The 17,202-nt window shown below is 33.5% G+C and overlaps 1 protein-coding gene across 1 annotated transcript; it reads right to left on the bottom strand.

Moving 5' to 3' along the window:
• Positions 1-11,981: 11,981 nt before the first annotated feature.
• LOC134714293 (putative nuclease HARBI1) lies at positions 11,982-14,339 on the bottom strand. The gene is made up of 4 exons (XM_063575528.1): positions 13,984-14,339; positions 13,502-13,762; positions 12,551-12,621; positions 11,982-12,236 (listed from the first exon to the last, which is right to left on the bottom strand). The coding sequence occupies exons 1-4, from the start codon at positions 14,048-14,050 to the stop codon at positions 12,012-12,014; spliced, it is 624 nt and encodes a 207-aa protein (XP_063431598.1). The 5' UTR covers positions 14,051-14,339; the 3' UTR covers positions 11,982-12,011.
• Positions 14,340-17,202: the final 2,863 nt, after the last annotated feature.

Genomic DNA, 17,202 nt, shown 5'->3' with positions numbered 1-17,202 from the left:
ATCAGTGTCACCCTTCATTCATACAGTTTATTTATCTCATTTATCTACCATTTAATTTTGTAAAATTGAATCAAACAAGCAATATTCTTTATTTGTAATCAAGTCTAGTTGAAAAGTTTTAAAAGTTAGATGCTTTCCTATAGCTACATGTACTAGTATATCAAAAATCTCGATCCACTGATGTGTTGTATTCCACAATCGAACTATAAACATATATCCTCTACTTATGAAAACAGTTTTGATTAATACCGATATTGTTATGAATTATTCTAATATGAATATCTAATAACACGGCTGCAATTATGGAATAAAAACAGAAACACACACCATCGTTACTTTGTCCAAAATGAGTTGTTCAGATATTTCTATTCCATTAGTGACATCCATCTTCTTATTCTCAACAATTAATAATCCAGGGTTGAATCGCATTGGGTTACATCAGAATAAAAAGTACAAGAAGTCGAACCTGAGAGTATCTTTGTTCAGCATTGAAACATAAATTTCCTAGCGGTGGACCAAATAACGATGGTGTGACCCCAGTTTTATCATCACAAATAAAAGAAGATAATGTGTGAGTGCCAACGAGACAACTCTCAATCCATCCAAGCAAGTCACATTTTGTAAAATAAAAGGCATTACAGGTCAAAGTACGGTCTTCAGCACGGAGCCTTGGCTTACCTAACTGTATCTGAATCATCTTGTTTTTTAATTGATGGTGTAGATGAAAACTACATAGAAACCACACTGAATTTATCATTAACAAGACTCCTTCTACACAACAGAATGCGAACAAATAGTGTTAACTTAATGGTCCTTCTTAGGAATCCATAGTTATTTGTGTAGAATTGACATTATATGCGAACACATCTACATATACCAAACAAGTTCAGCACAGTGGTAACTTTGGAAGCACTCATTTCGATTTTTTTAATAAAGCAATAATGTTATCAGATATGCACCAAAGAAAATTATAGTATTAAACATTATAGACAATGGACACCAAACCAACCAAAACACAGAAACCTACGTGCAGTCTTCTGAAGTATTACGGATAAACTTTGCACATAATGACTTTTGCAAAATATCTAATAAGGAATTGGTTGGTGGCAAGTTGCAAGGATAAATATCTGTCCCTATCTGATATATCTTCATCTTCATGCGCAATTTTTATGAGGGTGTCCATGGAAAAACCAGGCAGTGGATGGCACATGACATATTTTGCTTTTAAAAATTTTCCATCTATTTCATATCATTAATTTATTCTTTTTCAAAGTTGAACTTTGTTTTTTTCTGTTAACTGCAACAGATAAAGGGAAAACAAATACATAGAAAGCACTAAAATTCATTGAAAAGGGGAGATAAGTCTTCATTTTGTACAACATTTTTTTGCATTGTCAGTGAACTTTAAAATCATTTTCTGAGCCATTCACAGTTGATTCAGAAATATCTTCGACATATATAGCCTCTGTATGATATAAACATTGCATCGGAACCAAAAATTCAGTGGGAAAAAAATTATGATGTGCCACCCATATCACAGGCACTTGTCTCAAAAAAAAAATTCCTGTATACCTTAATATAACACAAGGTACTTAACAGATTTTTTGAATAATAACACCCAGTCCCAAATTCCCGTTATTTTTTTTATTTCTCGGTTGTCAAACCTACTTAAACTTAATATGCCGTAAATCTAAATTGATTTATCTACACAATGGTATATGACACGACTATCATTGTTGTCGGGATCATTAGTAGCAGGCCTCAGAAGTCGGTCAACGGGATGTATTTTTGCATTCGTCTCATTTTTTGGCAACACCTAGCCCGCATGTAAGTTTATACTGGTTTCTCATTGGTCAATCGTCTGTCTAAAAATAAATGTGGGAAATTTTGGTCAATTTATAACTCTACATTAGTGTCGTTGTGTACACGTGTGTTTCATAACAGACTTATTTGTGTTTGTTTCACATAATTTGTAAAGAATTTACAATAAAAGTAATAATTCATAGTCAGAGGGAAGCTGACAGTTTTTATTTTAATAACTTTTTATAATAATTCAATCACTGCGGGCTGGGTGTTTCCAAAAATTGAGACGAATGCAAAAAACATCCCGTTGACCGACTTCTCAGGCCTGCTACTAATGATCCCGACAACAATGATAGTCGTGTCATATACCATTGTGTAGATAAATCAATTTAGATTTACGGCATATTAAGTTTAAGTAGGTTTGACAACCGAGAAATAAAAAAAATCACGGGATTTCGGGACTGGGTGTCATTTTTCAAAAAAAATAGTTAAGTACCTTGTGTTATATTAAGGTATACAGGAATTTTTTTTTTGAGACAAGTGCCTGTGACCCATATCATAGGATTTGCCTGATATTTACTTTAACATCCTCTTAAATGTTCACAAATCATCCTAGTCAGTCACCTTTTGTAGGACCTACCAATGTATTTCATGTCCTGAACATACATGGAATTTTTGCCACTGAAAATAAAGCACACAACGATTGATTAATCTCAACTATCCCTTTTCTTTCATAGACGCTGTGAGAATGTTTATTTGTTATCGTTGGTTTTCTTTCGCAAGTGATTGTCGATTTGAATCGTCTTGATAATATTTTGCCAAAACTGAGTAATGATCGTAATGGTCAAATGAAATGTAGTGAATAATTGTTTTGTCTGCAACAAAACATAAAAGATAGAATCGAGAAAAAGGCAGTTATGATTGAATGTGATAATATTTCCATATGAACCAATTATGGATATTAAATTAGTGCTTCAAATCTTAATTTATTATTCTAATTTGCAAATATATAGCCTACATACCTCTCATTTAAAAGCATAATAAAAAAAATGGTCCAATGAGATTTTGCCAAACTACATGTACATACAAAAAAACGTGTTTGTGAGGTAGAGAATGAAAACTAAACGAGATAATGAATACTCAAAACGAAAAATCAAAATAATTCTGATCCTGATTCTGATAATGTACTTTCAAAGTGATAATTGGGATAACGGGACGCGCTACAAAAAAAAATATGTGAATTCCCTAACCAATTCTTTATAACAGGGAGGTCAAATCCCGTTATTATGATTTAAAATATGCTCAGTTGAAAAATTATACGAATCAAGTATTTGCCCGGAGAAATGTACAGTCATCGTGTCTCATGACTGACGACGGCAGCAACACTAGACGTCCATTACACTCCATGAACACATATTAGAGACAATAGACAGCGGGAAATACCTGGAGCTCACTATCAACAAAGACATCACCTGGATAAACCATATCAACCAGACCATAGTGAAAGTCTCAAAGACACTTGGCTTCTTACGGAAAAATCTTGGTTGGTGTTCTCTACGCTCGTAATATCAACCCTGGAATATGCATCCCAAGTATGGGATTCTCACCGAATTACTACCATACGCGACATAGAGCAGGTACAAAGACGAGCAGCTCGCTTTGTTTAGAGATGCTACCAGGGTGCTCTCCTGGATGTGTTACTAAGCTACTGGACCAATTTCAGTGGGAATCACTGCAGCACAGACGACGGAAACAGAGTCTGGTGCTGTGTTACAAGAATTAACACCAGTTGATTGCAATTGATCCAGCCAATTACTACACAACAGGGGACAGTAGGACAGTCACAAACTTAGACAAACTAGAGTGAACAGGGATGTCTGCAACCACTCATTCTTCCAAGAACAACTTGAGAATGGAATAAACATTTTGAATCTGTAGTGGAGTCCGGATCTTAGAGGACTTCAGGTCTAGAGTGAATACAATCCACTAGACCTAGCAACATCTAAAATAGACAGCAGGATAACCAGTGACAGTCAGTGTACATATGTGTAATTAAGATTATATGTTATTGTAAATATTGTCCAGTTTATTGCCTTGACATTTACTTTTGGCCAGGGGAATGGCCTCCTGACTGTTTTAGATGCGCCCGAGTCAATTACATTTTACTACAAAGTTCGACTCATAACTGAAAGAAGAATGTTTGGTGTGTTTACAAAGCAGTGGTAATACTAATTAAGGTAAATTTTTTAGTGCTTTTTGTATACTTTTAGATGAATAGTTTTTCATCTCGCTCTTAACACTAGTAGCCAGATTAAAATCTGAAACGGTCATTTCGGTCTGATCATGTCTTGATCGACTTAATTTACCGCTCGGGCAAAGCGTGAAGACTTTTTCAGATTTTAAGACACACTGTTCAGATATTTTGTGTTCCGTCCGTTCAGTCATGTAAAGATACTCACGATGGGAGGCTCTAGCGTTAAATCAAGTCTGTTAAGACTGTTTTGGACTAATTTTGACCAATTATAAAAAGTAACTTTCAAAACCTTTAGATCCGATTAAGATCAGTTTAGTGTGTCAGAATGATATTAGGAGTTACGCACCTTCATGTGGATGTTACATTCTAAAACAAGTAATAGCTTTTCTAAAAATCTTGCCGTATTTTAGCTGATAATAATGAGATCAGTGGTTTGTAAGTATTGTATAGGTTATCGTTATTGGAATATTGCACTCCAAGCAATATGAATACATAGCGCTTTTTTCTACTAATTTGTGATTTTAGTTGTTTTATTGGTGGACCAAGGTTATAATGGAATGAAATTGAGAATGGAAATGGGGAATGATCATAAAATACAATGCATACTGTGTCTATACTCAACTTGATAAAACAGCATATAACCTTTTGTACTTTTGAGGATTACTACTTGACAAGATGGGCTACTACAGAATGCCTTTCAAATTTGAGAATGTTACATCTTATACCTCTGAGCCAGTGACAACTCTACAACAGATTTATCCATCAGATCACCAGCAATGATGATGATACATGGTTGTGTACATTTATGTATATACAACTCGTTTAAACATCAACCCAACAATGTAAGATTTGTAAATGTTCTTTAGCAAATTTTGTGTTCTACCCTCGCCGGGATTCGAACTCATGCTACTGAGATATCGTGACACCAAATCGGCTGCACTGTAGACGTCCCGCCAAACCACACGACCGCTTAGGCTTCATGAAAATGAAGCTTTCGGTTTCCTATTTATAAACAAAAATGACATTCCCTAAGTGTAGTTAATTTCAATGTATTATTACGAAAAAACAAGGTCCGCAATCCCCAGTTTTCATATTCAAATTTGAAATACCTTTGACCAAAAAATCTTTTACAGAAGCTTACGAAACATTTATCGCCAAAATTTTGACACCCCAGCTGCCTTTTTAAATGAAGTGGATATGATCAATTATAATAGGCAACCATAAGGCCATCAACAATGAGGAAAATCCCTAAATTTTCGTCGGTTATAAAAGGCCCCGACAGAGAAATATTATTTTCTTTACCCTCTCTTTTCTTCCCTTTATCTTACTCTATAATTCTTTAATAGTAGTATTCTTCAATAATGAGAGTTTAGAAGAAAAAAATACGTCAAAATTGTATTCTCTACTTCTGAATGATACACAAAAAGAACAACAGAAGAATTTTCGCTATCCTTTATAAATTTGAATTTGATCAAGAAAAAAACTGCATGTTCTATTTTTATCATACATGTTTAGTTTCAGTTTCAATCTTGGTTCTAAATTTAGATTTTACTTTCCCAAAACATTGCGGACGGAATAGAAGTCACCTGGTTTTTTTTCCTGCTCCGTGAGAACTAAGATTTGGATGATTTACTTATTCTGAGATAAATCTCAAAGTGCTAAATCCTTAGTTTCTGTGTAATGTTTTGAAGACGGAATCTGATTATTTTGTTCCGTTTTTTTCCCTCTGTAAGCTTTGTCCTTCCACTTTAATACATGTTAAAATTGTTTCACTTGAAGTCGATTACCCTTTTTCTATCGTATATACTTTTAACACAAATATAAATTATCATGGCCTAAAATTTTCATTTTCATAAAAAACGGGACATGCCCACGCCTTTCTAGTTCACCACACATATTTACGGTTACTTTTCGTTACCTTCAAGATCACGCTACAAGATTTATTGTGGGGTCAATTCTGGTTGGATTTTAACTGGTTTAATACGACTAGAAGCAGAATTGTCACTTGTTCATTTGTTTAATCTTAATTTCTGTTGTAATAGCTACAAGCGATATGTGCCTAGCCGCTCCGGCATAAAATAAACAAAAACAGATGCAGACTAATTGCCCAGTAACACAATAGGTCCGTAATACTAAAATTTCTGATTGGAATGGATTATTTTTTTGAATTTTTGAGATAGCACAGGAATACTAATCTTGTTTGGGTTCATGATAGACCGCACACAGTCAATGAAATGATGATTTCTCCGCGGATTTCTCTTTCTTGTTCCCATTTCCCGTTCCTGGAGTTAGAGAGATAACTTACGTAACTAACGACGCATGTTTTGTAGTCCGATTTCCGCTAGAGGCGTGCATTTACGTATACTTTGCCTTGAAATATAAAAAAAAATCCCAGTTTCGCGTGTTTCTTCAGGCAAAATTTGGCGTCATTTGAAAGAGCACGTTTAAGTGTCCTTCAACAACGGGAGACGAAATACATCAGGGCCCGGTTGTTAAAAAGTGTCGTTAAGCTAACGACTAGTTAAGCCTAACAACTCGTTAAATTTTAACATTGTTGTTAGTTAATTTCTGTGTTAAATTATGTTGTTCAAAGATATTTAACGACTGCGTTAACTAACAACTTGTTAAAAATTTAACAACTGATTAATTTAATATTTTCCCATAATTCCCCAAAATTCCTCCACTTCCAGTTTAACAACGGCTGAAGAACAAACACCCAACAAGAAACTACCAAGAATCAGAGGAACTAACTTCACAAGTATTGCAGTTAATTTGATCAGTAGAAGAGTGGTGGAGGAGCTTGACTTATTAAGAGGAAACTTTGGCCCTGACATAACTGCAGATGCAAAGAACAAGATGTAGGCCAAGATTACAGTCGAGGTGAATGCTCTGGGGGTTAGTTTCAACAGTTAAAACCAAATTCAGGAATCTAACCCGAGATGCCAAGGAAAAGTTTACATTCGAGAGAAAGGAGAGAAATAAAACAGGGGGGGGGGGCAGCACCCAAACCCATAAGTATGGCAGAGGAAAACATCATCAATGCCATGAAGGATACATCCTCATTCAAGGGAATAGACGGTGGCATGGAGACCTCTGTAGGTTGATATTTGAGAAATAGTAATATTACGTAATTTTCATTCCTTAGTTTTGCTTAAATTTGTCTGTTTTTATTGTTTTCTTTATTAAAGTTACACAGAAAACCCCAAAACCAAAACAGTCGTCTGCAATGACAGAAGGGTATCCCTTTTAAAGAAATTCCCTGCAGACGTCGCCAATGTTCTAAAAATAGATTCCTGTGTTTTGCGATTACTTAGTATGACATTCATGTTACCTTTTATTTATATAATTCTTTTATATGATATTGTTGAAAGAACAAATCAAATTATGGTTAAAGATGGATAAGATGGTATTTACTAAATGCTGAATTTGCTAGCCATGGCTTTGTTATGGCAGTCAGTTTTGCAATGCCCCTTATGTCAACATTTGCCCCATTGAAAACAAATTCAAAAATATAAAGTGTGGTGAAAATTCCTTACAAAATTAATTTACTTCCAGATATAATATTTACAAAATTAGTATTAATTTGTTTATAATATCTTCAAGGCACTTGCAATGATTAATTTTCTCCTGATATTGTGACATGTCTATAGTTCTTTTCAAAATAGCATGCAGTATAAAAACATAATTGAGTTATCTTTCTTTATGCCTTATCATCTTAAAAGTTATGATTTTTTTTCCAGGGATTTCTCACCAAGACGCCTGTAATAGCACACACTCACAAGGTTTGTATATACATTACATAATTTATACATATGACTATAAATTACTTAAGAAATTGTGTTTCATAGATATTTTAAGTAGAATTGGTCTGAATGCCTATGAGATCTTTAATATTATTATTATGCATGAAATTCAAGTTTCTTCAAATTTGACAAGTGCAATCAATTGGTCAACTGATTTTATATATGAAACCTCGAAATAGAAACTTTTAAACTGTCCATATGCATGATTTTTTTTTGTACAGCAAACATGCCAAAGTATGTCTGATCAGGAGTGTTTATAATATTTCAGTCACTATGTTATTTTACAAGTATTTCAGATTTGTAAACTGTACTGCCAAATAAATGTTTTATATATTGATATGAAAATTTGGGAAGAAAGATAATTGGTTCTATCATGAAGAGTATAAACTATCAATTCAGTTCTTTAAATAAAACAAGTCTTTTTATATTTCAGACAGCATAACATCTGACCAAATATTTACAGCTGTACCCATTTCACCAGTTCCAGCTCTGAATGGTCTTCCAACATGCCAGACTGTTGATGGTATTTATTACTTAGATAATTAAATAAATGGTTTAGTACTTTTTTTTATTCTGAATTTTATATAAAGTTGAAATCATAAAGCATACATTTTGATAGAAATAAATTGACAATAATATATTATGCTGTGTAAAAAAATCTTTATTTTATTTGTTTGTTCATCTATTTTGAATCTTGTACAATAGTATGTTTTAAGGGGCCTATTCAGAATTTTAAAAAAAATGGCTTTGTGAAGGAAGTGTTAGAAATGAGCATGTTAATAGTATTTGAATGAACCAAACATAAGGCTCCGTACAGGGATCCATCTATATATACCTGTGTATTACAAACAGCACATTAAAATGCAAATATGAATTTACTTTCAACTAGATACATACTAAACACATATGATAGTTTAATCTGAATTGAGCAAAATCTGTATGTATAACAATTGTCAACTTGTAGATTTACCATCTTCTGTGGAGAGTATCTGGATAAGGAGACTGGAGCAGGTTCACCAGAGAAATGAGGAGTTAGCACTTTCTAGTCAGCCTACCTGTACCTGTACCTGTACCTGTACTTACACAAAAACAGACTTGCACTCAGCAACCACCAAAACCCAGGTATGTGTTTCATATGTTAAAATACAGCACTGTTTATGATGTATTTACATGAGTTGTTTAGTGAGTCTAATGAAAATAACTTTTTCCTACAGATTCCAAGTTTGTTTTTAAATTAAGATAAACTATTTTGTAGGGAATCAGTGAAGCATGTCTGGATTGGGCACCCCTTATGTCAAACAGTTACCCCCCTCTTTTGAAGTTCTGTATCCGCCACTAAGTGATCATGATAAGAATGGAACAATAGAGTTCTTACAAACACATTTACCATTTTCAGATTTTGTTTGTCCCTGTCCCAATTAAGGAGACTGTAAAACAGTATATGACTTTGGTTGCTGTCTGTTTAATTTTATTTTTAGCTTATGTGTCATTATTCATTTTTTATTAATTGTTCCACATTTGTCTTGTCAAGTCAGTTATTTTATAAGTGCTAATCGGTATTGAGTTTTCTCATTGTTAAAGGCTGGGAATAGTGATATTATTATAAAAAAATTAAGAAATAATTGATGCCAGCTATACTTTATTGTAGTTTTAACATGGGTAGGCATTATATTCGTGATTATTTTTGCCAGAGCGATATATTTCAACCGTCTTTTCCTTTGAGGTCAATTTCTGACACGCAAATTTTCAAGTCAGTCGTCAATGGCGGTGGACGCACAAGGAGAATCGGGTAGGTCTTTATTTACTAAATTAATCGTAAATATTCCGCCGGTTAATATTGTAGCATTGGTAAATATGTTCATATCTGATAGAGGATTTCTTGATAAAGTTGTGCTGACATTCGAGACTTGGCAGGAGGGGCCCTTTGACAGAAATCCATTTATACTTGCGGTGGCTACACCTTTTAAAGTTGATCAAAGGGCACGCCTTTGTGCATCTGACGATTTCAAATGCTGTATTTATACATTAGATTAAAATTAATACTGGGTGACAATCTTGTTGCGTTTGTAAAAGGGATTGGAAACCTTGGTGGTATATTGGTAATTACGCCTATTTGTTTTTATAGGAGAATGGGGTTCGATTCCCTGCTAGGGTCAATCCATTTTATCAGAAATATGAAACAATTTTGTCATTTCAGTACAACAGTAATAGTAACCTATTCTTTGTTTTATATTTTATCGTCGGAACATATGTTTCAATGAAATTAATATACAATGACATGCCTTTTTAACAGGAGAGATGAAACGTGTTTTTAGGGGGATGGGTTTTGAAGTTAGAACAGCCAACATGGACGTTGCTGTATCTAGGTCAACTATTTTCAATTACGAATTGTAACACATTGTTGTCATTGTTAAAGTATTAGTAACAACATGTGTATCATTTTAGTGTTTGAAAGTGTTTTAATTTAAGGAAATACATTAAATGCATACCATTTTGACGAAATTCATTTTTCTGCCGTAGTCAATATACGCATGTGCAAACTAATTTTATTGGATAATAAAGTATGGTTTCTTTACAAAGCTAAAGAAGCACGTCATATTAGAATCTGTGTCATTTTGTCTCTTTGAATAATTGTCTCATTGGCAATGATATATTATTAACACATCTACTAAATATTGAGTTAGATTTTAAAATAAAAATACTAGCAAAATTTCTATATATTTCAGTGAAAGTATGCAGAAGAAGAAAACAAAGAGGACTGTAGATGATGTGTATGAGCTGCAGTGTCTTGTTTTAGAAAGTGACCTGAAAAGAAATGAAATGCAGATGGAACTTTTCCAAAGACAAATGCAATTTTACAACATGATGATCCAGAAGAAAACTATTGATAGTGAAAACATGACTTTAGATGCTCTGCTAAATACAAAAGCATAGTCAAAATTAATTTTTATTTATTTATTTGTCTGTGTTGATGATTCTTGTTCTCTTATTCCATTGTTACTGATAAATAAAAAGTATTAAAAGATGTTGTCCTGATTTATTTCTGATTTTCAATGATTAAAAAATGTTGTGGAAATATGATCTCTAACAGCTCTTCCATCTTGATGACCATTGAAATGTTCCCCAAGATCACCATCATTGCCTACAATTACTCCATCATCCTCAATGTCTGGTTCATTCAACAAAATGCATATATTGTGGAGTATAGCACAAGCAATTATTATTTACTCATAACTTAATTTGGTACACTTAATAATTGTCTTCTTATTAGCATTTTGCTAAAGTAGTATTTTATAGTATTTCAAATGTTGGCATTGCATGTGTGTATGTATATACAATGTATAAAAATAGAAAGCTGTGAGATCACTTGTTTGAGTGCCAATGAGACCATTTTCTGTTGTTCAAGTAATGAAATATAAAAGTTTACAGTATGATATTCAACATTGGAGCCTATGGTAAGCTATAAATAATACTACATAAAAATGTCTCTATTGTGGTTTACCATACATCACATTTTGTTAAGCATTTCGCAAGATGTTTTACTTTAATACATTAAATGATTAAAATTTATGTTGTCCAAGTATTGTGTTAGTAGCACTTACAATTCATCTCTTGGTTGTAGTAAGGTTTTTATACATCAATTGCTGGATTATTTAGTTTTCCAACTGTATACTAAATACATATTTTCCCCTTTTATAAAATTTTCAGTTGTGAAATGGAACCTTGTGGTACAATTTCAGAGAGAACCATACATTAATAAACAAGTAATTGTCTGGAAAACTAGAAAAATGCTTGTATCAGCCTCTATTTGGCCCCTAAGTCATAAACAGTATAGACCAAAACACCCCAAAACAAACCCTATGTACATTTCTTTCAGGGTATTACACTTTTTGTTAAAACATATGAATGCAAATATAATAAAGAAGATATGGCATAATTGCCAATGAGACAACTATCCACAAGAGACCAAATGACACAGAAATTAACAACTGTAGGTCACAGTTAGGCTTTCAACAATGAGCAGATTAGTCACATTATAAAAAAAATAGTTTGCTTCTACTGAATACACCAACATAATTCACAAATATATCCCATTAGCGTCGCCCCTGAAAAGGTTTTTTTCATTGATCATTATATAAAAAGTAATTCTATTATACTTTACCTCTGAGTGTTATATATGGAACCGTCTCTTCAGCCTCCCAAATGTTCTCTCTATTACACTTCTGGTTGAACAGTGGCATTTGTTGTACTTTTTTTTGATGATCTAGTACAGGATTCAGATATCGGGTCATCAGTAATGGTCGACATGGATAACCACTATCCCCAAGCAATACACCACTTGCCCATCCACCATTTTCTTCCATGTAGGTGCACACCTATAAATAAAGATTTATATTTCTTTTTACAACAAATATTTTGTTAAAACTACCATTTATATAATTAAATTGATATTTTCAGCTTTAAAGAGGAGTCACACTAGTAAACCTAAAATCATATTGAGCAAGACTATTTTTCAATATTCCTTTTTCAGTTTTTATACATCAATATTTCAAACATAGACACCCCTTAAATGTAATTTATTGCTTCTTTTATATATATATATATATAGAATTATTGATTTGAGTGCTTGAAAGAGAATATGACTAATAAAAGATGACAAACATCATGAACATTGTAATAAAATACATACCTGTGAAGTCCTGAATATGTGGGAATCATGACTGCTACCTGGCCAGTTTGCATTCATGTTTGTGAATTTACCTGCAAAATGTAAAAGATTATATTAAAAGATTATTTAATCTTTAGAAAAAAAGAAATGTTTTAATAGCATAAACAGATTTATTGCACAATAATAATGCATAAATAAGCTAGGCCATTAGATTTCTAGTTTCTAATTGTTTTACCTTGTCATTCCAGGGCCTTTTATAGTTGATAGGCTGTAGAGGCTTTGTTCATTGTTGAAGGCAGTATGGTGACCTATAATTGTTATTTTCTGTGTCCTTTGGTCTCTTGTGGAGAAATGTCTCATTAGCAATCTTACCACATCTTCTTTTTTATATGTATAGACTTACACATTTTGACTCAACTCTATTGTTTCAAACTAAGAACTATGATATCAAATTCAAAGTTGTATTGCACGAGCATGTTGCATAATGCATAAATGTGCTGATCTCCAGTCATCAGAACAACATTAAATTATAAATTGTACAAAAGCTAGGGTACTCTAGGTTAACTAAATGTTTCTTTCTTTTGGATTGAAAGGGGGAAATTCAAGAAATATATCAGAAACAGCAGTGGTGGATACAGGATAGGGAAACCTCTCTTTTTAAGACTATCAGTGTATTTGAATGGGGACATATGGTTGGAGCCCCCCTTCAGGCTTTGTCTTATGTTGGGAACACCCCCTTTTTTGGAAATGGCTGGCCCTTGAATATTTTAAGTTATCTTTAGTTGGTAAACCATATAAACCCTAATCATGTCCTAAATGATCCTAGATGAACTAAGTGAAAGTGAAAGTAAAAGTGAAAGTAAAATGTTCTTTTCTGAGAAACAGACTATAGGGGTCCCAGTCACACTGAAAAGTTGATACCAGTTTATTATTTACGAAGGTCAATGTCATATTATATGAGAAATGTTTTACCTTTGGCATCGCAAACAGCCTGCATATTTACAGAGTGTACCCCTTTCCTATTAACAAATGATGCTTCATCTTCTGATGGAGCCTGGATACGGACATGTGTCCAATCTATTGCCCCTAGCACATTAGAGAAACCACTTAGACGGTAAAAGTCTCCACTTGTTTCGTCCACATTCCTTGGCCACTTGATGAATTGATCCCGCTTGTTACAAAGTAATGTCAACACATCAGACACAATACGCGAGAAAGTTCCCTTGTGCAAACCTGTAAACAGACCAAAAACATACAATTTGGGAGATCGTTTAAGAACAAAAAATAAAATGTGTATTTTACTGGCGTTTGTTTACATATATTTCGAAAATTAACAAATTGAAATTATTATTCAAACATCAGTCAAAGATCATTATAGCAATTGATTAACACAATTTTACTAATGTTTACTTAATTTTAAATCATATATGATGAATATTTAAATGAAATCTTACCTATTGTGTCTCCAACTGCTTGCAAAAAACTGCCTGTAGCTAGAAATCTCAGGGTCACCATGACCATCTGTGGTACAGTGTGAGAGCATGGCTTCTCTTTGTTTTTCTTGTTATTTCATCACTGACTAGATTAGAAATGAAATTAATTTCCTCTCTACCAAAGCGATACCGTTCTCGTAACTCCTCATTTGACAAATTCAAAGAAAGGTCATCTTTCAGGCGAAAGTGCCTTTCTTTTCTGTGAGGTGCAACAGGTACTTGTCTAAAGGCGGCCATATTTAACAATAACTCAAATATTTAATCGACCTCACAGAAGTTGTTAAAGTGAACGACTCGTTATCATTATTTTTGTCGTTAAATTTTTTTGAACAACATTTAACGAATTTGTTAAATTTAACGACACTCTAACGACACTTTAACGACTGCGTTAGCTTAACGACACTTTTGAACAACTGGGCCCTGAGGGACATTCAAACTCATTGATCGAATATAAACTGACAACGCCATGCCTTGACAAAAAAAAGACAAACATACAAATAAGAGCCACGGTACACACGTCACAACAAAGAAAACATAAAGACTAAGCAACATGAAAACTACCACAAACGTTGTTGATCGCAGGTGCTACGGAAGGGTAAGCATATCTTGCTCCTCATGTTGTACCCGTCGTTTTGCTCACGTAATTGCTAACCCGGTAAATAGTTTAATTCGGTAGGTCACCTTCGTAAAAAAAAGAACGGGAATGTAGTTATGACATATGTATCATATCCGATATCATCTGTGAAACGGATATTCCATAAAGGTCAACCAACTCGTGATGGCTTCCGTAAAGTTTACGAAAAATTAAATATAAAATATGTAATAGCGTCCGTAAAATTTATGAAGGGATGATTTTAACTTCACCATTGGAACTCTTTATTTAACAGCTTTATAGTGAGCAGCATCCCTCTATCAAGGAAATCATGACAGGAAATAAAGCCCAGGAATATCATATCAATTTGAAGATATATCCTCCGTATGAAAGCGCTTCTGGAATGTTCAAAATTAAAAGCTGAAATCATCTATTTTATCGTAATGTTTAGTTTTCAGCCGACCCTCAAGTTGTTCAAGATATGAGGCAGACTTAACTGTATCCTTTATCTTTAGGTCGATCGGATTTATCCTCGTATGATGTGTTATCGTATTAATAAAAATTTTCACTGCTGACGGCCGTTTTCACTGTTGAGTCAGTCGAACATTTTAGGTATTTGGATTTTTACCAAGGTTTACTGTGATTTTTCATTGTTTCCGATTACTTTGCAATGTTCGTAGGTAAAAAAAACCGGTGTTGTTTGTTTTCGTATGAAATTGGACCAAAACACAGACGGGAAATGAAAAAAAAATTAAGTCGTGGTTCTGGTGATCGCTTGAATCATAATAAAAGTAATTTAATACTTTCTTATGCTAAAAATAACTAGTAAATAGTTTTAGGTTGTTGTTTTATGTGCTGACATATTGGGATTTATTTCTGATTAACACTGATTTCCTACAAATGACATTATTTTTATGAAAATAAAAAGCAGTTTTCAACATTCAGGATTAAATGTAAAATGTTGACTGTTTTCATCGTTATGTCTCAAAGATGTATATCAAAAATTGTCAATATAATATATTGAATAAATTGTGAACAACCCTTTTATACAAGAACCATGATAATGTAAACTCGCTGTTGTGTAATACAATTCACCCCAAAACACATGACAGTCACATGCCTTGAAGATTCAGTGACTGACAGGCAGAAAATATAGCTATACTTCATGTAACTCCTCAGAATTTTTCTCAATAACTATTCTAGTAATGGGATTTTATTAACCTTAAATGACTGAACAGACTTCTTATACGTTCGTATATTTCACTTCCAATTTTTTATGGAAATATTCTTTATAAAGCACAAAGGTGTCACTATTCACCTCAGAAACTAATAAAACCTTTGAATAGACTTATTCACAAGGAATATAGTTACGATACTGTTGTCAGGTCATTACAAATTGCATATTTTGGAGTTAATATTGGTAGTTGTAGGGTCTTTGCGTCGGAACTAAACACATTAATCAAATAAACAGTTGTTGGCATGGCACGGGTTATATTCTTCTCATATATTTTATGATGGTATGATACTAAACCCCTAACGAAGAAGATGGTGCCTGATGTTCATATGATGAAATCATTATCTTTTAGTCAGATTAATTGAAGTCTGGAGCTGTCATGTCAGTTAACTGTTAGTAGTCTGTTGTTATTTATTTATTATTGCCATTTTGTTTATTTTCTTTGATTACATCTTCTGACATCAGATTCAGACTTCTCTTGAACTGAATTTTAATGTGCGAATTGTTATGCGTTTACTCTTCTACATTGGCTAGAGTAATAGGGAAGGGTTTAGATCTCACAAACATGTTTAACCCAGTCGCATTTTTGTGCCTGTCCCAAGTCAGGAGCCTCTGGCCTTTGTTAGTCTTGTATTATATTAATTTTAGTTTCTTGTGTACAATTTGGAAATTAGTATAGCGTTCATTATCACTGAACTAGTATATATATGTTTAGGGGCCAGCTTAGGGACTCCTCCGGGTGCGGGAATTTCTCGCGGCATTGGAGACCTGTTGGTGATCTTCTGCTGTTGTTTTGTTTGCTACGGTCGGGTTGTTGTCTTTTTGACGCATTCCCCATTTTCATTCTCAAGTTTAATTTGAATTAGTGCTTGCTTCTTGAAAAGCGACTTTGAATATGTCATATATTTCCCATGTTGTAGTGTTGTTGTTCCAAATCTTGAATCTGAAAAAAAAACTCACAATGTACGCGTGTGCAGTCGAAACTGACGAAACATTGTTGATACGAATACTATTCGTTTACAGTGTGCTGGTGACCTAATACGGTATACATTCCATATGGGGTGAGAGCGGAGCCCGAATCCACATATGGAATTTACTGATCCTATATATACCGTATTACACCAAACGCACACTATGTAACGAATTTATCTTACGTATGAAATTTAGACTAGTGACCTATCAAAATGAACAAGTCTTTAATAATCATTAATACTGTTTGAATTAAGAAACTGCTTCCATTGATCCTACAAAAACAGATGCCAACAGTAACAACTTGTTAGGTTTACATGTGTTTTATTAAGTTATTTTAATCTTAATCATCAATTTCTTCGTGTATTGAAACCTTTAGGATATT

This window comes from Mytilus trossulus, chromosome 4, assembly GCF_036588685.1.
Source record: "Mytilus trossulus isolate FHL-02 chromosome 4, PNRI_Mtr1.1.1.hap1, whole genome shotgun sequence".
NCBI lineage: Eukaryota > Metazoa > Mollusca > Bivalvia > Mytilida > Mytilidae > Mytilus > Mytilus trossulus.
The sequence above is the reverse complement of the archived record's forward strand: the minus strand, read 5'-3'. Positions and strand labels throughout refer to the sequence as shown.

Bases quoted from the DNA above. Each gene is read 5' to 3' on its own strand.
- LOC134714293 (XM_063575528.1), bottom strand. From the start codon at position 14,050: ATGGTCATGGTGACCCTGAGATTTCTAGCTACAGGCAGTTTTTTGCAA. The intron at 13,763-13,983 runs GTAAGATTTCAT...GTCTGTTTACAG, and splicing joins AGCAGTTGGAGACACAATAG to GTTTGCACAAGGGAACTTTC. The intron at 12,622-13,501 runs GTAAAACATTTC...TACATTTTGCAG, and splicing joins GGCTGTTTGCGATGCCAAAG to GTAAATTCACAAACATGAAT.